This window comes from Puntigrus tetrazona, chromosome 17 (genome assembly GCF_018831695.1).
Source record: "Puntigrus tetrazona isolate hp1 chromosome 17, ASM1883169v1, whole genome shotgun sequence".
NCBI lineage: Eukaryota > Metazoa > Chordata > Actinopteri > Cypriniformes > Cyprinidae > Puntigrus > Puntigrus tetrazona.
In genome coordinates, this window is record NC_056715.1 from 17,368,958 (window position 1) to 17,384,742 (window position 15,785).

Below are 15,785 nucleotides of genomic sequence, written 5' to 3' on the forward strand. Positions count from 1 at the left end.
CCAGTGTTTTAAAGCAAACAGTTCCGTGTGTCACAGGACGTGGTTCAAGAGTTATTTCCAAAAAGCACAGATGACAGAGGAATAAACAGGAGAACGGAGTAGAAACGAATGACCTAAAAAGAAGTCCGGATGACCAAATAAGGGCAAACAGGAATTAACCAGGAACACACGACACAGTGGCTGTATCCAAAGTTAAATGATTAAATGATCATGTACAGTGACTTTGTACCTGTGTTGTATCACGCTGTATCACGCCATGGACGAGTGCTTTGTAAAGCGGGCAGATTTCAGATACAGCCAGTGACTGATTCAATGACTCATTTAGCTCTGAACGAAACAGCATTTCAGAACGAATAAGCATAGCGATTGATTCAATGACTCATTCATAAAGGCTGTTATTTTGGGCCATCTGCATAAACTAAGCGTCTTAAAGATTCAACTTTGGGTCAGACTAATCTACCAATTAAAAAAAAAAGAAATAGATGACAAAACTTCTGTGCAACTGCACTTTTTCATTTGCCAGATGCTTTAATTTAAAGTGACTTTTGGCATTGCTGACGCCATGCTCTGCTTTACAAGAATACGGTCATTTGTTTCACTCTAAAATAAAACAGCGCACAAATGATTCGCTCATTAAAGCACAGTCTGTAGTCAAACTACAGTCACACTGCACTCTAAAAGTACAGTAGCGGCTTTAGACATGTTCTTAAAGGTTCTACGATTCATAAACAAAACACAGCTGGCTTCGTAGGTCCACCAGTCGAACGTTTCTCCATCCCCTGAAGAAGGTGTAACTGTAATCCTTCTGTTTCTCCAGTGTAATCTCATTCCGATTTCTTAAGCAGATTAAATCATGTGCAAATGCCGAAGATCACTGGGATACGAGCGAAGGCTTGATTGCAGCCAAAGGGCCCCGACAGACACATGTGGGGCCCCGAATGCAGAACAGGTGCCTGTGATTAGAGCGCTCGATGACATCATCATCCCGGTCCATCCAGACGTACACAAACAACACGCAAGCTGGCTTGGCATCGAGCGCGCGGGGATCCGAGGAAGGCAAAGCGGGCAGACGAGAGGGCCGGGGCTCTTGTGTTTGCGGACTGTCATACTTGATCACAGGAGAAACCTCTAACGGGCCCCGCCGCAGCTTTGAAGCTGGGGAAAGACCGCCTCTGATGTCAGATCCAATATTCTGATTGCGAGCTATTTCCTGGATTAAGATTGTGTTTGTCGGGCAAGAAAGCAACCGTCCTCGGATTGTATATCAGAGAGCAGACGTCCTAATTACAGCATCCCACTTCACTTAGCGGCCTTCGGATGGATGGAGCTTTCTTATCCAGCGGCTGCATGGATAAAATGAGTATTACGGTAACACAAACACAGGATCACCGCAGGAAAGAGATGCCGGTTATTTCTGGACGGTACGCGGTCAAGGCTGATTTTAAACAGGGTTTAATGTCTCTACATGTGTTTTTGACACATTACATAACACTGATCCGTAACATTTAAGGGGTCAATTCACCTGAACCTGTCATCATTCGCTAACTGGGATTTATAAAGAAAAAAACGGACGTGTTCTTGTAGACGCCAGCGGAAGAGCATGTACCCAAACTATGTGATAACTGCTGTGTGTCACTGAAATGCATGAATTATATATGATTTCCTGAAATAAATGATAAAAACGAAACCTTAGGAATTTAGGATCATCATGTTTTAAGATGCACGTCTTCATCTGATGCATATAGTTTAAAAGCATTGACCTAATTGCAGATGATTTTCACTGATAGCCTTCCCAGCTATCGGTTTCCTTTGACTGAAACTTCACAACCAATGACATCAAATCAGGAGATGGAGAATAGCTGGCAGGTCCTTATAGAAGAACCTCATCATGCACCATTGCATTAAATGCATTTTTGCATGTTGATGAGACAGATGCAGGGCATACATAAAATTGCAGCGTTTACCAATAATTTAAAATTCTGTCTGCATTTCTTCCCCCTCATGCCATTCTTCAGACTAATAAAATGTTCTTCAAACTTATAAAAGTGCTTTGTTGTTTGAGTACTGTTCAGTGCTCACTGAGAGATTCTCTGAGGAACCCGAAGTGGTTCTTCACTCTTAGAAATAAAGGTTAAAAGTTGTGGTTATATGATTAGTTTGAAGAACATTTGTTAATCTAAAGATCCTCTTTGGTCCAATGGAAATGTTCTCTGGATCTTAAAGGTTCTTCATGAATGCCAATATGAAGAAATTTTATTTTTAACAATGTGTGTTTGCATGAATATATTTGCAAATATTTTAGCAAGTCCATTTTTGTATGTTTTAAAATATATTGGGGCTTGGAGCACATTATATGGACAACAGTACATTGTGTGGGTCAAAATGAATAAAAATCATTAGGATACTAAGATTGTCTTCAATGAAGATATCTTGTACATCTCTACCACAAATATATCAAAACTCAATTTTTGATTAGTAATATGCATTGCTAAGATCTTCATATGGACAGTTTTAAAGGTGATTTTCTTAATATTTATATTTTTCCTCACCCTCAGATTTCAGATTATTTAAAAGGTTGTCTCTCAGACAAGCATTGACAACAAAGCTTATTCAGCTTTCAGATTATGAATAATCTCGGTTTCAATAACATAGTTATAGTTTAGTGGTCCAGGGCCACAGGCTGTGTGCGCGAGCTGGTCGGAGATCGGGGTTTTGTACAGAACTCAGTGGAGAAGTTGACAACAAAGACATTTAATTGAATTAATTAACAGTTTTAATCCATGCAGATTATTGTTTCTTCTAACAGCTGCTTTTCCAGCAAAGATCCAGAGTAACTGCAGTACACCGTGAGTGTTTGAGGGCAAGACGGTGAAAGAAAGCGAGGAGAAAACGGCCTGCCAAACGCTCAGGCTTTACTGCACCGCCAGGATCTGTAAAGCAGAAGACGTACGACGTCTGACCAGACCAGATCTGCTGCGTGTTTGCGGCTGCGTGAAGAGTTATGAGCCGAACCGATTCCTCCTGAAAGTCACAATCTGGATTTTGTGGTACTTTTGAGGCCGGGCAGACATCTGCCTTAAGTGCGGCTACAAATGCGCTCTGGTTGCAGAGGAAATACTTGTCAGATGATGTAAATAGACTCACAGTAATCGTGCTGTAATTCTGCAGGAAGCTGAAGTTATCCCTGGCAGAGTTCAGTCCGTCCAGGAGCTTGGGATGCGCTGTCGTGCTTTCCCTCACAGAAGAGCCTGAATCAGGACTAATTCCCAGCAGACACGCTCCTGGACGCCTGTCACGAGATGTAAAGAAGGGAATTGAAAAAGGCAAATCATAACTTTGTCAGGTCAGCGCGCGTGTGACGGCGAAAATATTTCTATAAAGCGGCGAAATTGCTCAAGTGTAATTTAAGGAGCAATTTTGTCCCTGCAACAAGATGAGCTTGTCAGCGCCAACAGAAGCTGTTTTGTTGTCCTCTTAAAAGAAGATGAATAGACGTGGAGCGCGGCATCTGTGTGCTAAACCTTGACTGCCGCGACTCTCTGGACGTCTGTGTCATAATTTCACAGCTTCTTATTAAGTGCAAAGTTTTTGTGTCCTTGTGCGACTAAGATGAGTTTGTGTGTGTGTAAATCAGTTTTGAGATGCCCACGGTCTTTATAGAGAAGACTTTCTTTCGTTCACTGCGTTCTGTTCATACTGCCTGTACACAGCGTTATTGCTGAAGGAACAATCGGCCAGAAATTATCATCTGCTGAAGATGTCCTCATTCATCTGAGATGTAGATGAGTTTCCTCATCAGATCTGGAGAGATGTGTCTCTGCATCAGTGTCTCAGTAATGGAAGTGAATGGGTGCCGTCAGAACGAGAGTCTGATAAAAACATCAGAATAATCCACAGTCCATCAGTGAACATCTGGAGAAGACAGAAGATCAAACTAATCCAGCATTAAGATGTTTTTAACTCAAATATGATCCATAATAATTCCTGCGGTGAAGAAGTGTTCTGGTCTGAATCAGGAGAGAAATCTGCTCAGATCAAGAAGTGTTTACAAGACTATATAAGACCTCTCTAAACTGATTTGATTCTTCTGAAGGTACTGATGGACTGGAGCGCTGTAGATTATTGTGATGTTTTTATCATCTGTTTGGACTCGTTCTGACGGCACCCATTCACTGCAGAGACACATCTCTCCAGATCTGATGAAGAAACACACTCATCTACATCTCAGAAGGGCTGAAGGTGAACACATTTTCATCAGTTTTTTTTTTATGTGAGCTGTTTCTCGAAAAACATAAAAACATTGTAGTTTACTAAAACATTAAATAGAATGCTTCCAGAACAGGAACCGTATGGAAACGTTAAGAAAACATTTTCTGTCTGCTGGGATCATCCCTTCAGCAACCTCTGCTTGTGAATGCTGTATAGTGAATATTTACTGAGTCCCGGTCTCGTTTTAATTGTGCCGGACGGGTTTCACACAGTGAAGGAATCAGCCGGCGTACAGTAGCGGACGTGAGAGAGCAGAGGGCTGGGAAGATGTCTCTCTCAGTTGTGTAGATTCAGAGGGAACGCGTTGCCTTCGGCCAGCTCCCGGGCACGAGGTGAGGAGAGCAACACGAGCCCAACAACAACAACACACGGCAAACGCAGCATGAAAGGTGTCTGCGTCGGAGTGTGATTCTCCCTCAGAGAACATCAGCAGACTCCAGCTTCATCACGGCCAAAGCACCTTCATCCACGAGCAGACACGCCGGGAGACCTCACTCCTTTATTCTCGTTTTAAAAGGCCAGTGGCCTCTCCTGACCCCTGCTTTGATTACGTGCATCTGCATCATTTTCAACAAGAAAAAATACTATAGTCATTTATAGTAAATACTATAGCTTTTTTGAACCAGACTGTATATATCATAGCTCCACAACACTTTGTTAATGAATTCAGAACACTGTAGAATTTACTGATAACCTGAAATAAATGCTGTGGTACACTACTATGTTTTTTTCTTCAATATCTTATTTATAAAAAGCTTTTGTACAGTATTGAAAGTAATTTATTTTATTAAAAATGGTTTACTCATAAACAAAAATATTTTATTCACATAAAAATGGAATCAGTATAAAATATTTTATTCACATAAGTATTAGTACAATATATTTATACATAATGACGTACATCAAAATAACCGGGCAGAGACACTGTCTCCTTGCTTGTCTTGTTTTTGGTGATTTGCCAAAATCTAAATAAGGGCAACTAAGAAAATAGCTTTTCTATTCACAAAATTTCACAGAATTCAATAAGCTGCTGTTTATTTGTGTAATTTATTAGTAGTTACCGAGTGAAAATAGTTTAAAAGACATTTTTAAATGGATAAATACAGTCTTTATAGCAATGTGCTTGACTTTAGTTTACTGCTCTGGTTTGTTTAGCGGTCAGTCAGAGCGTTTCGCGCAGGCTGATCATCGGGCAGCCTCCCGTAGGGGTCCTTCACAACCCGGAAGCGCGCCGGTGTTTACAGCCGAGCGGAGGAGCACGTGTGTGGTGATCAGCGGCAGAGACTGCAGTCCTTCGTCTGAGTTTGTGTGTGTCTGTGTTTGTGTGAGAGATAGCAGCTGTGAAATAAACATCATGAGGGTTGTTGCGCTGATCAGGTAACGTGACGCGACTGTGTTTATAACGACACTTGAATAGGACGTGTGTAGATATTGGAGCTGGTCAGTGATTGGTGTGTGTGTGTGTGTGTGTGTGTGTGTGTGTGTGTGTGTGTGTGTTTCAGTGGCGGTAAGGACAGCTGTTATAACATGCTGCAGTGTGTGTCTGCTGGTCACTCTATCGTGGCTCTCGCCAACCTCATGCCTCACACACACGGTGAGATCATAGATGATAATAATAATAATAAATAATAACAACAACAACAGCACGGGTTCTCTTATTTCTGTTATTCGCCAGTGGAAGTCCTACAACATGACATGCGATGACTTCATGAAAAACGAACTAAAATGTCATCATACAGAGCAAAGTGATTGCTTTGAAAACAATAGAGTTTTTGTCCTGGCAGTTGTGCTAGTGTGACAAAAATCAGTTTCAAATAAATGCTGAAAAATACAAACTAAAATAATGTGCAGCGTAACTGTTTTCAGCACTGATAATAATCAGAAATGTTGAGCACTAAATCGGTGTATTAATATGATTTCTGAAGACTACTCTTTAAGAGACGTTCACATTGAAAACAAGGGTTTTAATCAGTGTGTGATGCTGTGTGTCAGTTCCAGATGAGCTGGACAGCTACATGTACCAGACGGTGGGTCACCAGGCCGTCGAGCTGTACGCCGAGGCCATGGATGTTCCCTTGTACAGGCGCACTATCGAGGGCTCCAGCCTGAACACGGGGAGAGAATACAGCCAGACGGAAGGAGATGAGGTGGAGGATCTCTACCAGCTGCTCAAGCTTGTGAAGGTACAGTGTCTGATTACTGCTAGCAGCTCATAATGAAACCTCACGTAAACACAGAGAACAGCCTGCTGAACGGTCCAGCACTCATCAGAAACCTCTCGCAGCGGCTGGCGTGTTGATGGATGTCTTGATGCGCGTGTAGATGAAGGAATAATTCACTTTCGAATGGAGTTTAGTTCATCTTTACTCATCCAAGACGTGAAAGAGTTTTATTCTTCAGTAGAACAGTGAACAGTTCATCTCCTGATCAAATATTGAGGTCTTATGAAGTGAAGCTATCAGTCTGCGTGTTATTTACAGCATTAACACTGATCCCAGAACCTTAGACCGATGATAAAATCTGGTTCTTTTCCACAGAGCTGGTTTAATTCACTAGTTCGTTTACAGAATCTAGAGCTAAAAATTCAACTCTTTTTTTTTAATTAGTCAACTTGAATATGTAATCCCAACCTGATACTACTAACATTTTCAGAAACGTTTTATTTTAGCGTCTCTTAACTAGTTGCTCATTAGTTTGCATATAAGTAGAATATTAGCCATGTATTAGTAGTAATTAAGCACATATTAATGCCTGATCCTACCAATCCCTGAACTTAACAACTAACTGTTAATAAACAGCAAATGAAGAAGTACTTATGGAAAAGTTGTAGATGTAGAGAATTGGTGTTTCCTTTTCTAAAGTCTAACCACTTTTTCTCAATATAGAAAGCGTGTTTTTTGTTTTTGCGGAAAAGATGCCTTGTATAAACGTGTCTTGCACATGTATGTTAAAAAGTAGCTTCTTTGTCTCTCATCTCATCTCATCTAAAAACATCAGAATCAGCCCAAATATAAGCATCGGCCTGATGGGAAAAAGGATTACTGCTTGTGATAAAGTGATAGTAAAAGTAGAACACACAGACAACGTTAAACTTGTGTTTCTAATTAAATAAAGCAGCAATTGATTGTTATTTGATACACGGCTGACTTTTTCTCATTTTCCCGCTTGAAAACTACGAGAGGCAGAATCTATTCTATTTTTAAATAATTAATTTCCATTTTATTGCATGAAATAAGTCTTTGATACGATAGATAAATAGAAGGTGATGTTTGGTGCAGAAAGCTTTGTTTACAGAGACAGAGGTCAGGTGTTTCCTCACACTACTCCTCCATAAAGGACATACAGGCTCAGTTTCAGCTTCCTCCGCAGATTTCTATTGGGTTCAGGTCTGAAGTCCTGTAAGACCTTTAAGGTTTCTTACGGAGCTGCTCCTTAGTCGTCCTGGCTGTGTGTTTGGGGTCCTTGTCGTGCTGGAAGACCCATCTTCAATGCTCTCACTGAGGGAATCTCATGATGCTTGGCCCCCGTCCATCCTCCCCTCAACACGGTGCAGAAAAGCACCCCAAAGCATGATGTTTCCACCCCCATCATTGGACTCATCCTTCTTCCTTCAAACACGGCGAGTGCAGTTGATACCAAAAACATCTATTTCGGTCTCGTCTGACCACATGACCTTCTCCCATGCCTGCTCTGGAGCATCCAGATGGTCTTTGGCAAACTTCTAGATATGTGCTTGTGTCTTGAGCAGGGGACCTTGTCGCCGGCAGGATTGTAGTCCGTGACTGATGTTGACCGCTGAGACCTGAGCTGTCTTCAGGTTATTGACCAGGTCCTCCCGTCTGCTTCTAGACTGATCCCTCACCTTTCTCGGGATCGTTGATAACTCCACGATACTAGCCCCAGTCCGAGGCAGACTGACAGTCATCTTGAATTTCTTCCCTTTTCTAATAATCGCACCAGCAGTAGTTTTCTTTTCCCCCGAGCTGTTTGCCTGTTGTCCTGTAGCCCGGCTCAGCCTTCTTCAGGTCTACAGTTTTGTCCCTGGCGTCTTTGATGGCTCTTTGCCCAAAGAGGAGAAGTTGGAGTCTGACTGATGGAGTGGACTTCTTAAAGACAGCTAACAGAGTTCTTGCTTGTTGGTAGGTGATCAAATACTAATCCCATGCAATAAAAGATTCTGTCTCTCACAGTTGTAGTGTACTTCTGATGAAAATGACAGTGAATAAAATACTCATTTGTCCCAAAGTACAGATTTACTTATTAATGTTAAATCTTTAAATGAAATGTTATGGTTACCACAGTGATCGATATCATTTACACTTCATTTATTATTATCTTTAAAACGTTCAATGTACGCTTAGTATAAAAGAATTCATGGCTGTAAAAATCTCTGCACAGAAGAGATTTATTTCCAAACAAAGGGAAATATGTTTGCATCGGCATCAGCTATCGGCCAAAATGACGTCTACCAGGACGTCTACCTGAGGCTCTGGATCACAGTAAATAATGTTGGGTTTCTTGCACGGACCGATGGCTTCTCAAGACCTCCGTATATCGTCCGGAGCCGATATCGTCTCTGTCTCAGCTGCTGCTCACATCACTTCCTGTTGCTGAGGGGAAGTGAGCAGAACGGCTTCAGGAGTGTTTTCACACAAGAGCGCTGTCAGACAGAACGGGCTTGAGGTTTTGGAGAAGCTTAGGCCGGGAGTGGAAGGATTCAGCTCCTGAACCTTAAAGTCTCTTCACTGAATCATCTCGTACTACGCTTTTAGTCCTTTCGGTGGAAATCACTGCTCACTGCAACTCTATGTACAAAACATCAAACAATACGCTTTATTTGTTCCCAGTGTTTTTCTAGTTTATATTCTTCTGTATTTATATTTTTTATTTATATTTGAATATTTCTTCATTCCTGAATTCAAACAACCGAAAAGCGTGTGTGATTTAATTGAAGTCATGAAACAACAATATATTGAATGTTTAATTTTTTGGGCTCTATTTAATGTTTTTAATTTTTTTCCCAAATTCTTAAATTTTCTACAAATTCTATTTTAACAGTAATTTGAATACTCAAACAGTGTGTCTAATCCTTTCAATCAATACAACTTAAAATGTATTCATTTATACAGAAAATAACACTTTTAAAGAAATTCTGTATTGTCTGTATGATATAATGCTAATTTATTATGGGAACTAAATCAAACTCATAACTCGTTAACAATTGAATTACACGAATCATTTAATTATATTGACATTTAAATTTAAGCGCACCAAAAATGATTCTGCACAGCAGATCTTTACAATTAAAATATTAGTGTGCTAGTCCTCAAACGAGCAGTACTAGTTATAATAATTAATATTGTTATTAATAAATTGAGAAATACATTCTACTGTACTATAGTAATACGTTTCTTCAAAGAGACTTTGAATTAGTTGTCTTTCAGTTCTTAATCTGACTCTCAGGGTCAGAGGTCACGGTAGACGCTGTGTTAGAGCTGGGGATTCTGGGATTGTTTTCAGTCTAAAGAGCTCCTGTTTTGACTGACTTTATACACGCTTTCTATTCATCTGAGAATCCTGAGAAGTAAAAACGTACTGTTTTGAACACCGATAGTAATCAGAAATGTTTCTTGAGCGCTAGATCAGTATATTAGTAGGATTTCTGAAGATCACGTGACACTGAAGACTGGAGGAATGATGCTGAAAATACAGTTTTGATCACAGAAATAAACGACGCTTTAACACGCATTCACAGAGAAAAAGGGTATTTTAAATCCTAATAATATTTATTAAAAAGAATGCAGCTTTAGTGGGCAGAAAAGTCTTTTACAGAACATTAAAAGTCCTCTTTTTTTAACCAGCAGTGTATTGTGGTTTGAACAGAGGTGTGAGATTTGTGCTCAATTTAATAGATATTCAAAAGGCTTGGCGTTTTCAAACTTTCCCAAACGTCACATCCCAAGTTTCCAGCCTCAGATCACACAGAATGAGGAGAAAAAAAAAGAAATCTTCATTTTGATGATGGAAAAAAAAAATTAGCAAATGGAGATTTTCTTTGTCTGGCCGAATGATTTCGGGATATCTGGAAGTGATTTTTTCTTCTAGTGTTTTGTAAAGGAGTGTGTGTCAGAAGACTGCGGTTTGATTTGGGTGTCAGGAATGGTGCGATAATGAGCTGTTAAATCTCTCGTAGAGCGGCACGAGCGCTTTAGCATCAGAAGTGTGTTCTGTTTGGGAAGTGTGATGTTTTAAAAGATTCATCCAGCACTTTGACTTAATTAGATGTTATCTTTTGAGCAAATGACACTTGAACATAAAGTGCGCTGTGTGTGTGTGTGTGTGTGTGTGTGCGTGCGTGCGTGTGTGTGTGTGTGTGCGTGTGCGTGTGTGTGATGGTGCAATAGTGCCATCTATAGCTGTACCTGCACATGTGAAGGATCTCCTCTTCAGGTTTTCTTCAGTATTATTGTCTGTAGAAAGGCTGTGTGTATTTGCTGTAATTGTCTCGGGCTTTTGTGTGTGTGTGTGTGTGTGTGTGTGTGTACGCCGCAAAAAACCCTTGTCTTGCTTAGTATTTTGGTCTTGTTTCTAGTTAAAATATCAAAAAAAAAAAATTGGGATGTGTTTATCAGATAAGCAAAATAACAGAAGATATTTAGTATTGTTCCTCGGGGAAAATAATTATAAAGTGCATTTTGCTTAAAACAAGAATATTTTCTATCTAATATCTTATGTTGTTTTACTCATTGGGCCTTTTTTTTATTAATTCAAATATAATTGTTCCTAAAATACTTTCTCTCAGAAATCCTTTTTTTTTTTTGACATGCTACTCATTTATTTTATAATTTAGTGATTACTGCATTTTGTTTTCATGTATTAATTATAAAGGTATGGGGAGTAGTTTATCTTGTATGGATTAGCACATGAATACATATATGGTGTTTTTAAGATGAGGTGAGGAAATATGATTTCTAAAAGTGCAGCTTTTTCAAATAAAAATAAAACCATTACAATAAAATGCTCATTAATATTTCCTGTCAAACATGGCAGTGTTTATTAACGCCCTAAATGTGTAGAAACGAATACAGGTTTTTTTTTGTTGCATAGGGATGTATTTTTAAAAATCCTTTGTTTGGTTTGCTTACGGTGATCAGCAGATCTTATTCTGAGGGGTTTTGAGAATAATCTTCACACATCAAAAACACAGCTTGTGCGCCAGCGATCCTTTCAAGATCTGTGAAGAACACAGTGAGGTTTAATGGCAGAAAACAGAAGACAAATATCGACGGCTGTGTTTGCAGCTCTGCTGTGAGACTGTGTGAAATATAATGATCTGTGAACCGCAAAACATCACCCGCTCCTGCCTTACTGTACGTGTACTGTACACCACACTCACAGCCTTCAAAGCTGATGAGACGAAATCTACCAAAACACTCTCCTTTCTCACTACTGTTTATTTCAGCAGGATTAGAATGTTTTATATTTTCCATGCAATTTTAAAGTTATAGTATTTTCTTTGTCTAGCTTGTCTTTTAATACAGCTTTCTATTGAACATTTTTTTATTTCACTATTGCAAGTTATAATGTAATTCTCGTCTTAAATATATTCAACTCAAAATTTAGATTTTTTTTTTTCTTGGCATTCTGAGTTTACTGACATATTTTTTTCTGACATAAAATACAAAAAATGTTTTTTATCGCAGTTCTGAGTTTATATTTCACATTTAATAAATGAAAAAAGTGCACATTTGCACCTTTTGTCTCACAATTGTTTTTACTTTTTAGACTCTATTTTTAGACTCTATTCTTTGCATTTTTTTAGCAGTGGAAATAAGTTTTCTATTATTAAATGTTAAATCCTTCGTGTTGAAATGACGTCAACCGTAAGAAATGGAAGCTTAACTGAAGGTGATACTGTAAAGCATTACGTTCTGCAGTAATTCCTCCTTATTTCCTTTAAACAAATATTATACATTCTATCCATTTTTAAGAATTAGTAAGTATTAGTAAGAATGTACTAGAAAAGGGTTTAGAAACGTTTTTGTGAAGTTAGATTGATACAGGATAGGACAATATTTGAAGAAGCGTGCAAAAAATCTAAATATTGAGAAAATCTGCTATAAAGTATTAAGCAATGCCTATCACTAATCAAAAAAGAAATTTTGATATATATATATATATATATATATATGGTAGGAAATGTACAAATTATCTTTATGGAACATGACCTTAATATGCTAATCATTTTTTGTCACAAAAGAAAAGCAGATAATTTTGACTCTTTGACTATTTGCTACAAATATAGCTGTGCTGCTGATGAAAAAAAACCTTGCTTTTTCTACTTGTTTGTCTATAACTGTGGTGACTATCAGACTAGAATTAGTTGAAGTGTTGGAGGCTGGGAGTGTGTATGAATAGTGATAGTGTTTGTGCAGGACCGTCAGATGTTCAAACGCTTGCTTCCGCCGCCGCGTGTAAGAAACACGCACCAATCAGTGGCGGAGCTAAGCTGCTGTTTAAGGAGCCCCGCGGGCCCCGGGCCCCGCTCCGGTATCGACAGCAGCAGACGAGCGTCCCGTGAGAGCGGGGTCCGACAGGCCCTCCAAACACGCCTTTGTTTTCCCCGCTCCGCTCCAGCTTTTATCCGGCGGCTTCAGAAGGCCGTGTCCGGCTAGCCGCGGGCGTCCAGGTGGATTTCTCCCCAAAAATCAAACCGTCTCTGATTACTTCCACATTACTGCTGAAAAAGAACACAAAAAGAAACGGACACCTTTAAACCTTTTGAAAAAGAGCAATCTTGATAACGCCGTATTGAGCAACTACAGACCCATATCAAATCTTCCTTTCATATGCAGGATTATTGAACAACTTCTTAAACTCGAATGGATACCTGGACAGTTTTCATACATAACTCTAAACAGATTGAAACACTGGGTGGGGTTTTCTGGGATGATACCGACGTGGTTCAGGTCATGCGTAGAAAGAAGAGTTTATCATGTGAGTGCATGAGAGCGTATGTCTAAGTGGCCGTCCGTGACATGGAGTCCCACAAGGCTCAATCCTTGCACCGCTCCTGTTTAGCCTGTATGTGCTCCCGCTTCAAGTCAGATAATGAGAACGAACCAAATTTACCTAGCCTTATCTCCAAACGACTACAGCCCTACTGACTGCCAGTGCATTGATGAAATTAACAGCTGGATGAGCCAGAATTCTCTCCAGTTAGATAAGGAGAAAATGGAAATCATTGCTTTTGGAAACGAAGATGAAGTTCTCAAGGGGAATGCGTGCTTGACTCAAACAACTAAAATAAAGTCAAGAATCTCGGTGTGGTTCTGGAGACAGACCTTATTAACTAAATCAGCACACTATCATCTCGAAAACGTTGCAAGAATTAGATGTTTGGTTTCCAGCCAAGACTTGGAGAACCAGAAGATCCAAGCATATCACGCCAGGCCTCAGGTCCTCACACACATTTTAAAGTATTTCTACTCGTTTCTAAATCACTCAATGGCGTAGGGGCTAAACACACCGCAGATATACTGAACGAATATGAATCTGACCGAGCGTTCAGATCATTAGGATCGAGTCAGTTCGAGATACCAGGGGTTCACACAAAACAAGGGCAGTCCTCCCACAGTTGGAACCAGCTTCCAGAAGAGATCAGATGTGAAAAACACATTGAAATTCAGACTCAAAACTCATCCGTTTAGCTGTGCGTTTGTTGAATGATCCCTGTGCTACGCCCTGAACTGATGACTTTCATCATATTACCTGTTTTATATGATACGTTTTTATACGATTTGACTATTATTTTTATTATTTTTATTTCCTTGTTTTTTTATTGTTGCGATGATTGTTTTAATTGCTATTTTGTTTCCTTTTCTGTAAAGCACTGTGCATGCAGTGTGCTTCATAAATAAACTTGCCTTGCCTAAACCTGCTTAATACATAAATGATGACCTCTGGGGTCGCTCCCAGGACGGCGGCGGTCGATAGCGCAGCTAATAGAAGAGCGCTTTACCTGAGCGGGTTTGAGGCTGGAGAACATCCTCATTAAATAACTCCAGCTGAAGACACGTTTATTTGATTACTGTCGACGTGACATTTACATCAGGCTTCAAGAGACAGCCTCCATTCGTTCTCATTCAGACATTTGTTCCGCTTTTATTATTTCCCTAGTGAACAATAAGCGCACTAAAATGTATTTGAAAGTATGCTACAAATACATATTTATGTACCTAATAAAGACATGTACTTTTGGTGCACTAAACTGATATGCATACTCTGATATGCTGAATTAAAACGACTCATTTTGTTCTTTGGGCATTTTAATTGTGCTGAAGTAATCACCTAAAGATATAGCGAAGTGTATTTGTGTTAAAGTGGAGCTACTGCAAGTACTCTTCATTTAAAAACTGATGTTATTCAAAGAACAAACAACCCTCATCAGTAGTGACTTTAAAACACATTTTAGGCTAAATGTTGAGGAACATGTATTTTTATTTCAACGATATGTCAGTAAATACATGAATAGATTTGAACTATATATGGTATGAAATAATGTATTACCTGATAACCTGAAGCTCTCAGATCTTCTTGTTCATCCAGTCCTGTCCTGTGAGATCCAGTGGTGTTCAGGGTGAGGAAATCAGATCATCTTTAAGCCATTTTACTTTTAGCCATTATGCAGCAACTATTGACTTCTAGCTGATGGCTCTTTGCCTGTGTGTGTGTGTGGCATTGATGGGATTTCATCACTTCTCACGCCGAGATCTTTGGATTCATCTTTAGAGCGTAATTGCAGAAATCATGCCGTTTAAGGCTGCGCTTACAAGAAGATAACTTTTTTTGAGAACCTGCAGTAAAACAGATCTGTTGTGAACAGTTGCTTGAGTTTAACAGCAGGTGAACGGGTGAGACAACAAATGAGACGCGTGTCAGAAGATCAGATCTGAGGGCCTTCAGCGTAACTCAGCCGATGGGAAACCACAGGGGTCTGCAGAGGAAAACTCAAAAAGTCAACTAATAGACATCAGCATGTTATTAGAGTTGATTATCACAGTACTGTGAGAATGAAATGCTGTGTTTGTGAATACATTTTTCAGCACAGAAATCAGAGATTGGGTAAAGCTCAAAATGAGTAACTGTGTTTCTGTCTGTAGCGTCTCGACTGCTGTAGTTTGTTTAAGATGCACCGGGAGAAGCATTTACACAATCCTACATCTTGATTGAATTTAAGCAGTATCAACTGAATTGTTAATCGGGTCGAATTGAATTGTTCTAAATTTGCTCTTTTCAGTTCCAGTGAGTTGAATTGATTCGTTCGTGCTCCGCAGGCCTAACGGTGGGTGAACGATGCCTGAATGCTTCTTGTGATTTGTGTGTAAAGCGTGCAGCGTGAAGATTCATCTGAAGTTCTTCTGTGTTTGTGGAACAAAATATCACACAGGGTTTGATTTCGTATTTGCACGGCGCGAGGTTGCTGTTTGCTTGCCTCATGGGAGCAGCTGAACGAG

The 15,785-nt window shown here is 39.7% G+C and overlaps 1 protein-coding gene across 4 annotated transcripts in view; it reads left to right on the plus strand.

Moving 5' to 3' along the window:
- The first annotated feature begins 5,495 nt into the window (after window positions 1–5,495).
- dph6 (diphthamine biosynthesis 6) overlaps window positions 5,496–15,785 on the plus strand; it is a 58,896-nt gene continuing 48,606 nt past the window's right edge. For 3 of the 4 annotated variants that reach the window (XM_043263090.1, XM_043263092.1, XM_043263093.1), the window contains exons 1-3: window positions 5,496–5,646; window positions 5,772–5,863; window positions 6,262–6,452. In XM_043263090.1, the coding sequence (XP_043119025.1) occupies window positions 5,624–5,646; window positions 5,772–5,863; window positions 6,262–6,452 (306 nt within the window). In that variant the 5' untranslated portion in view covers window positions 5,496–5,623. The remainder of the gene's footprint in view (window positions 5,647–5,771; window positions 5,864–6,261; window positions 6,453–15,785) is intronic. The other variant, XM_043263091.1, reaches the window with a different exon arrangement.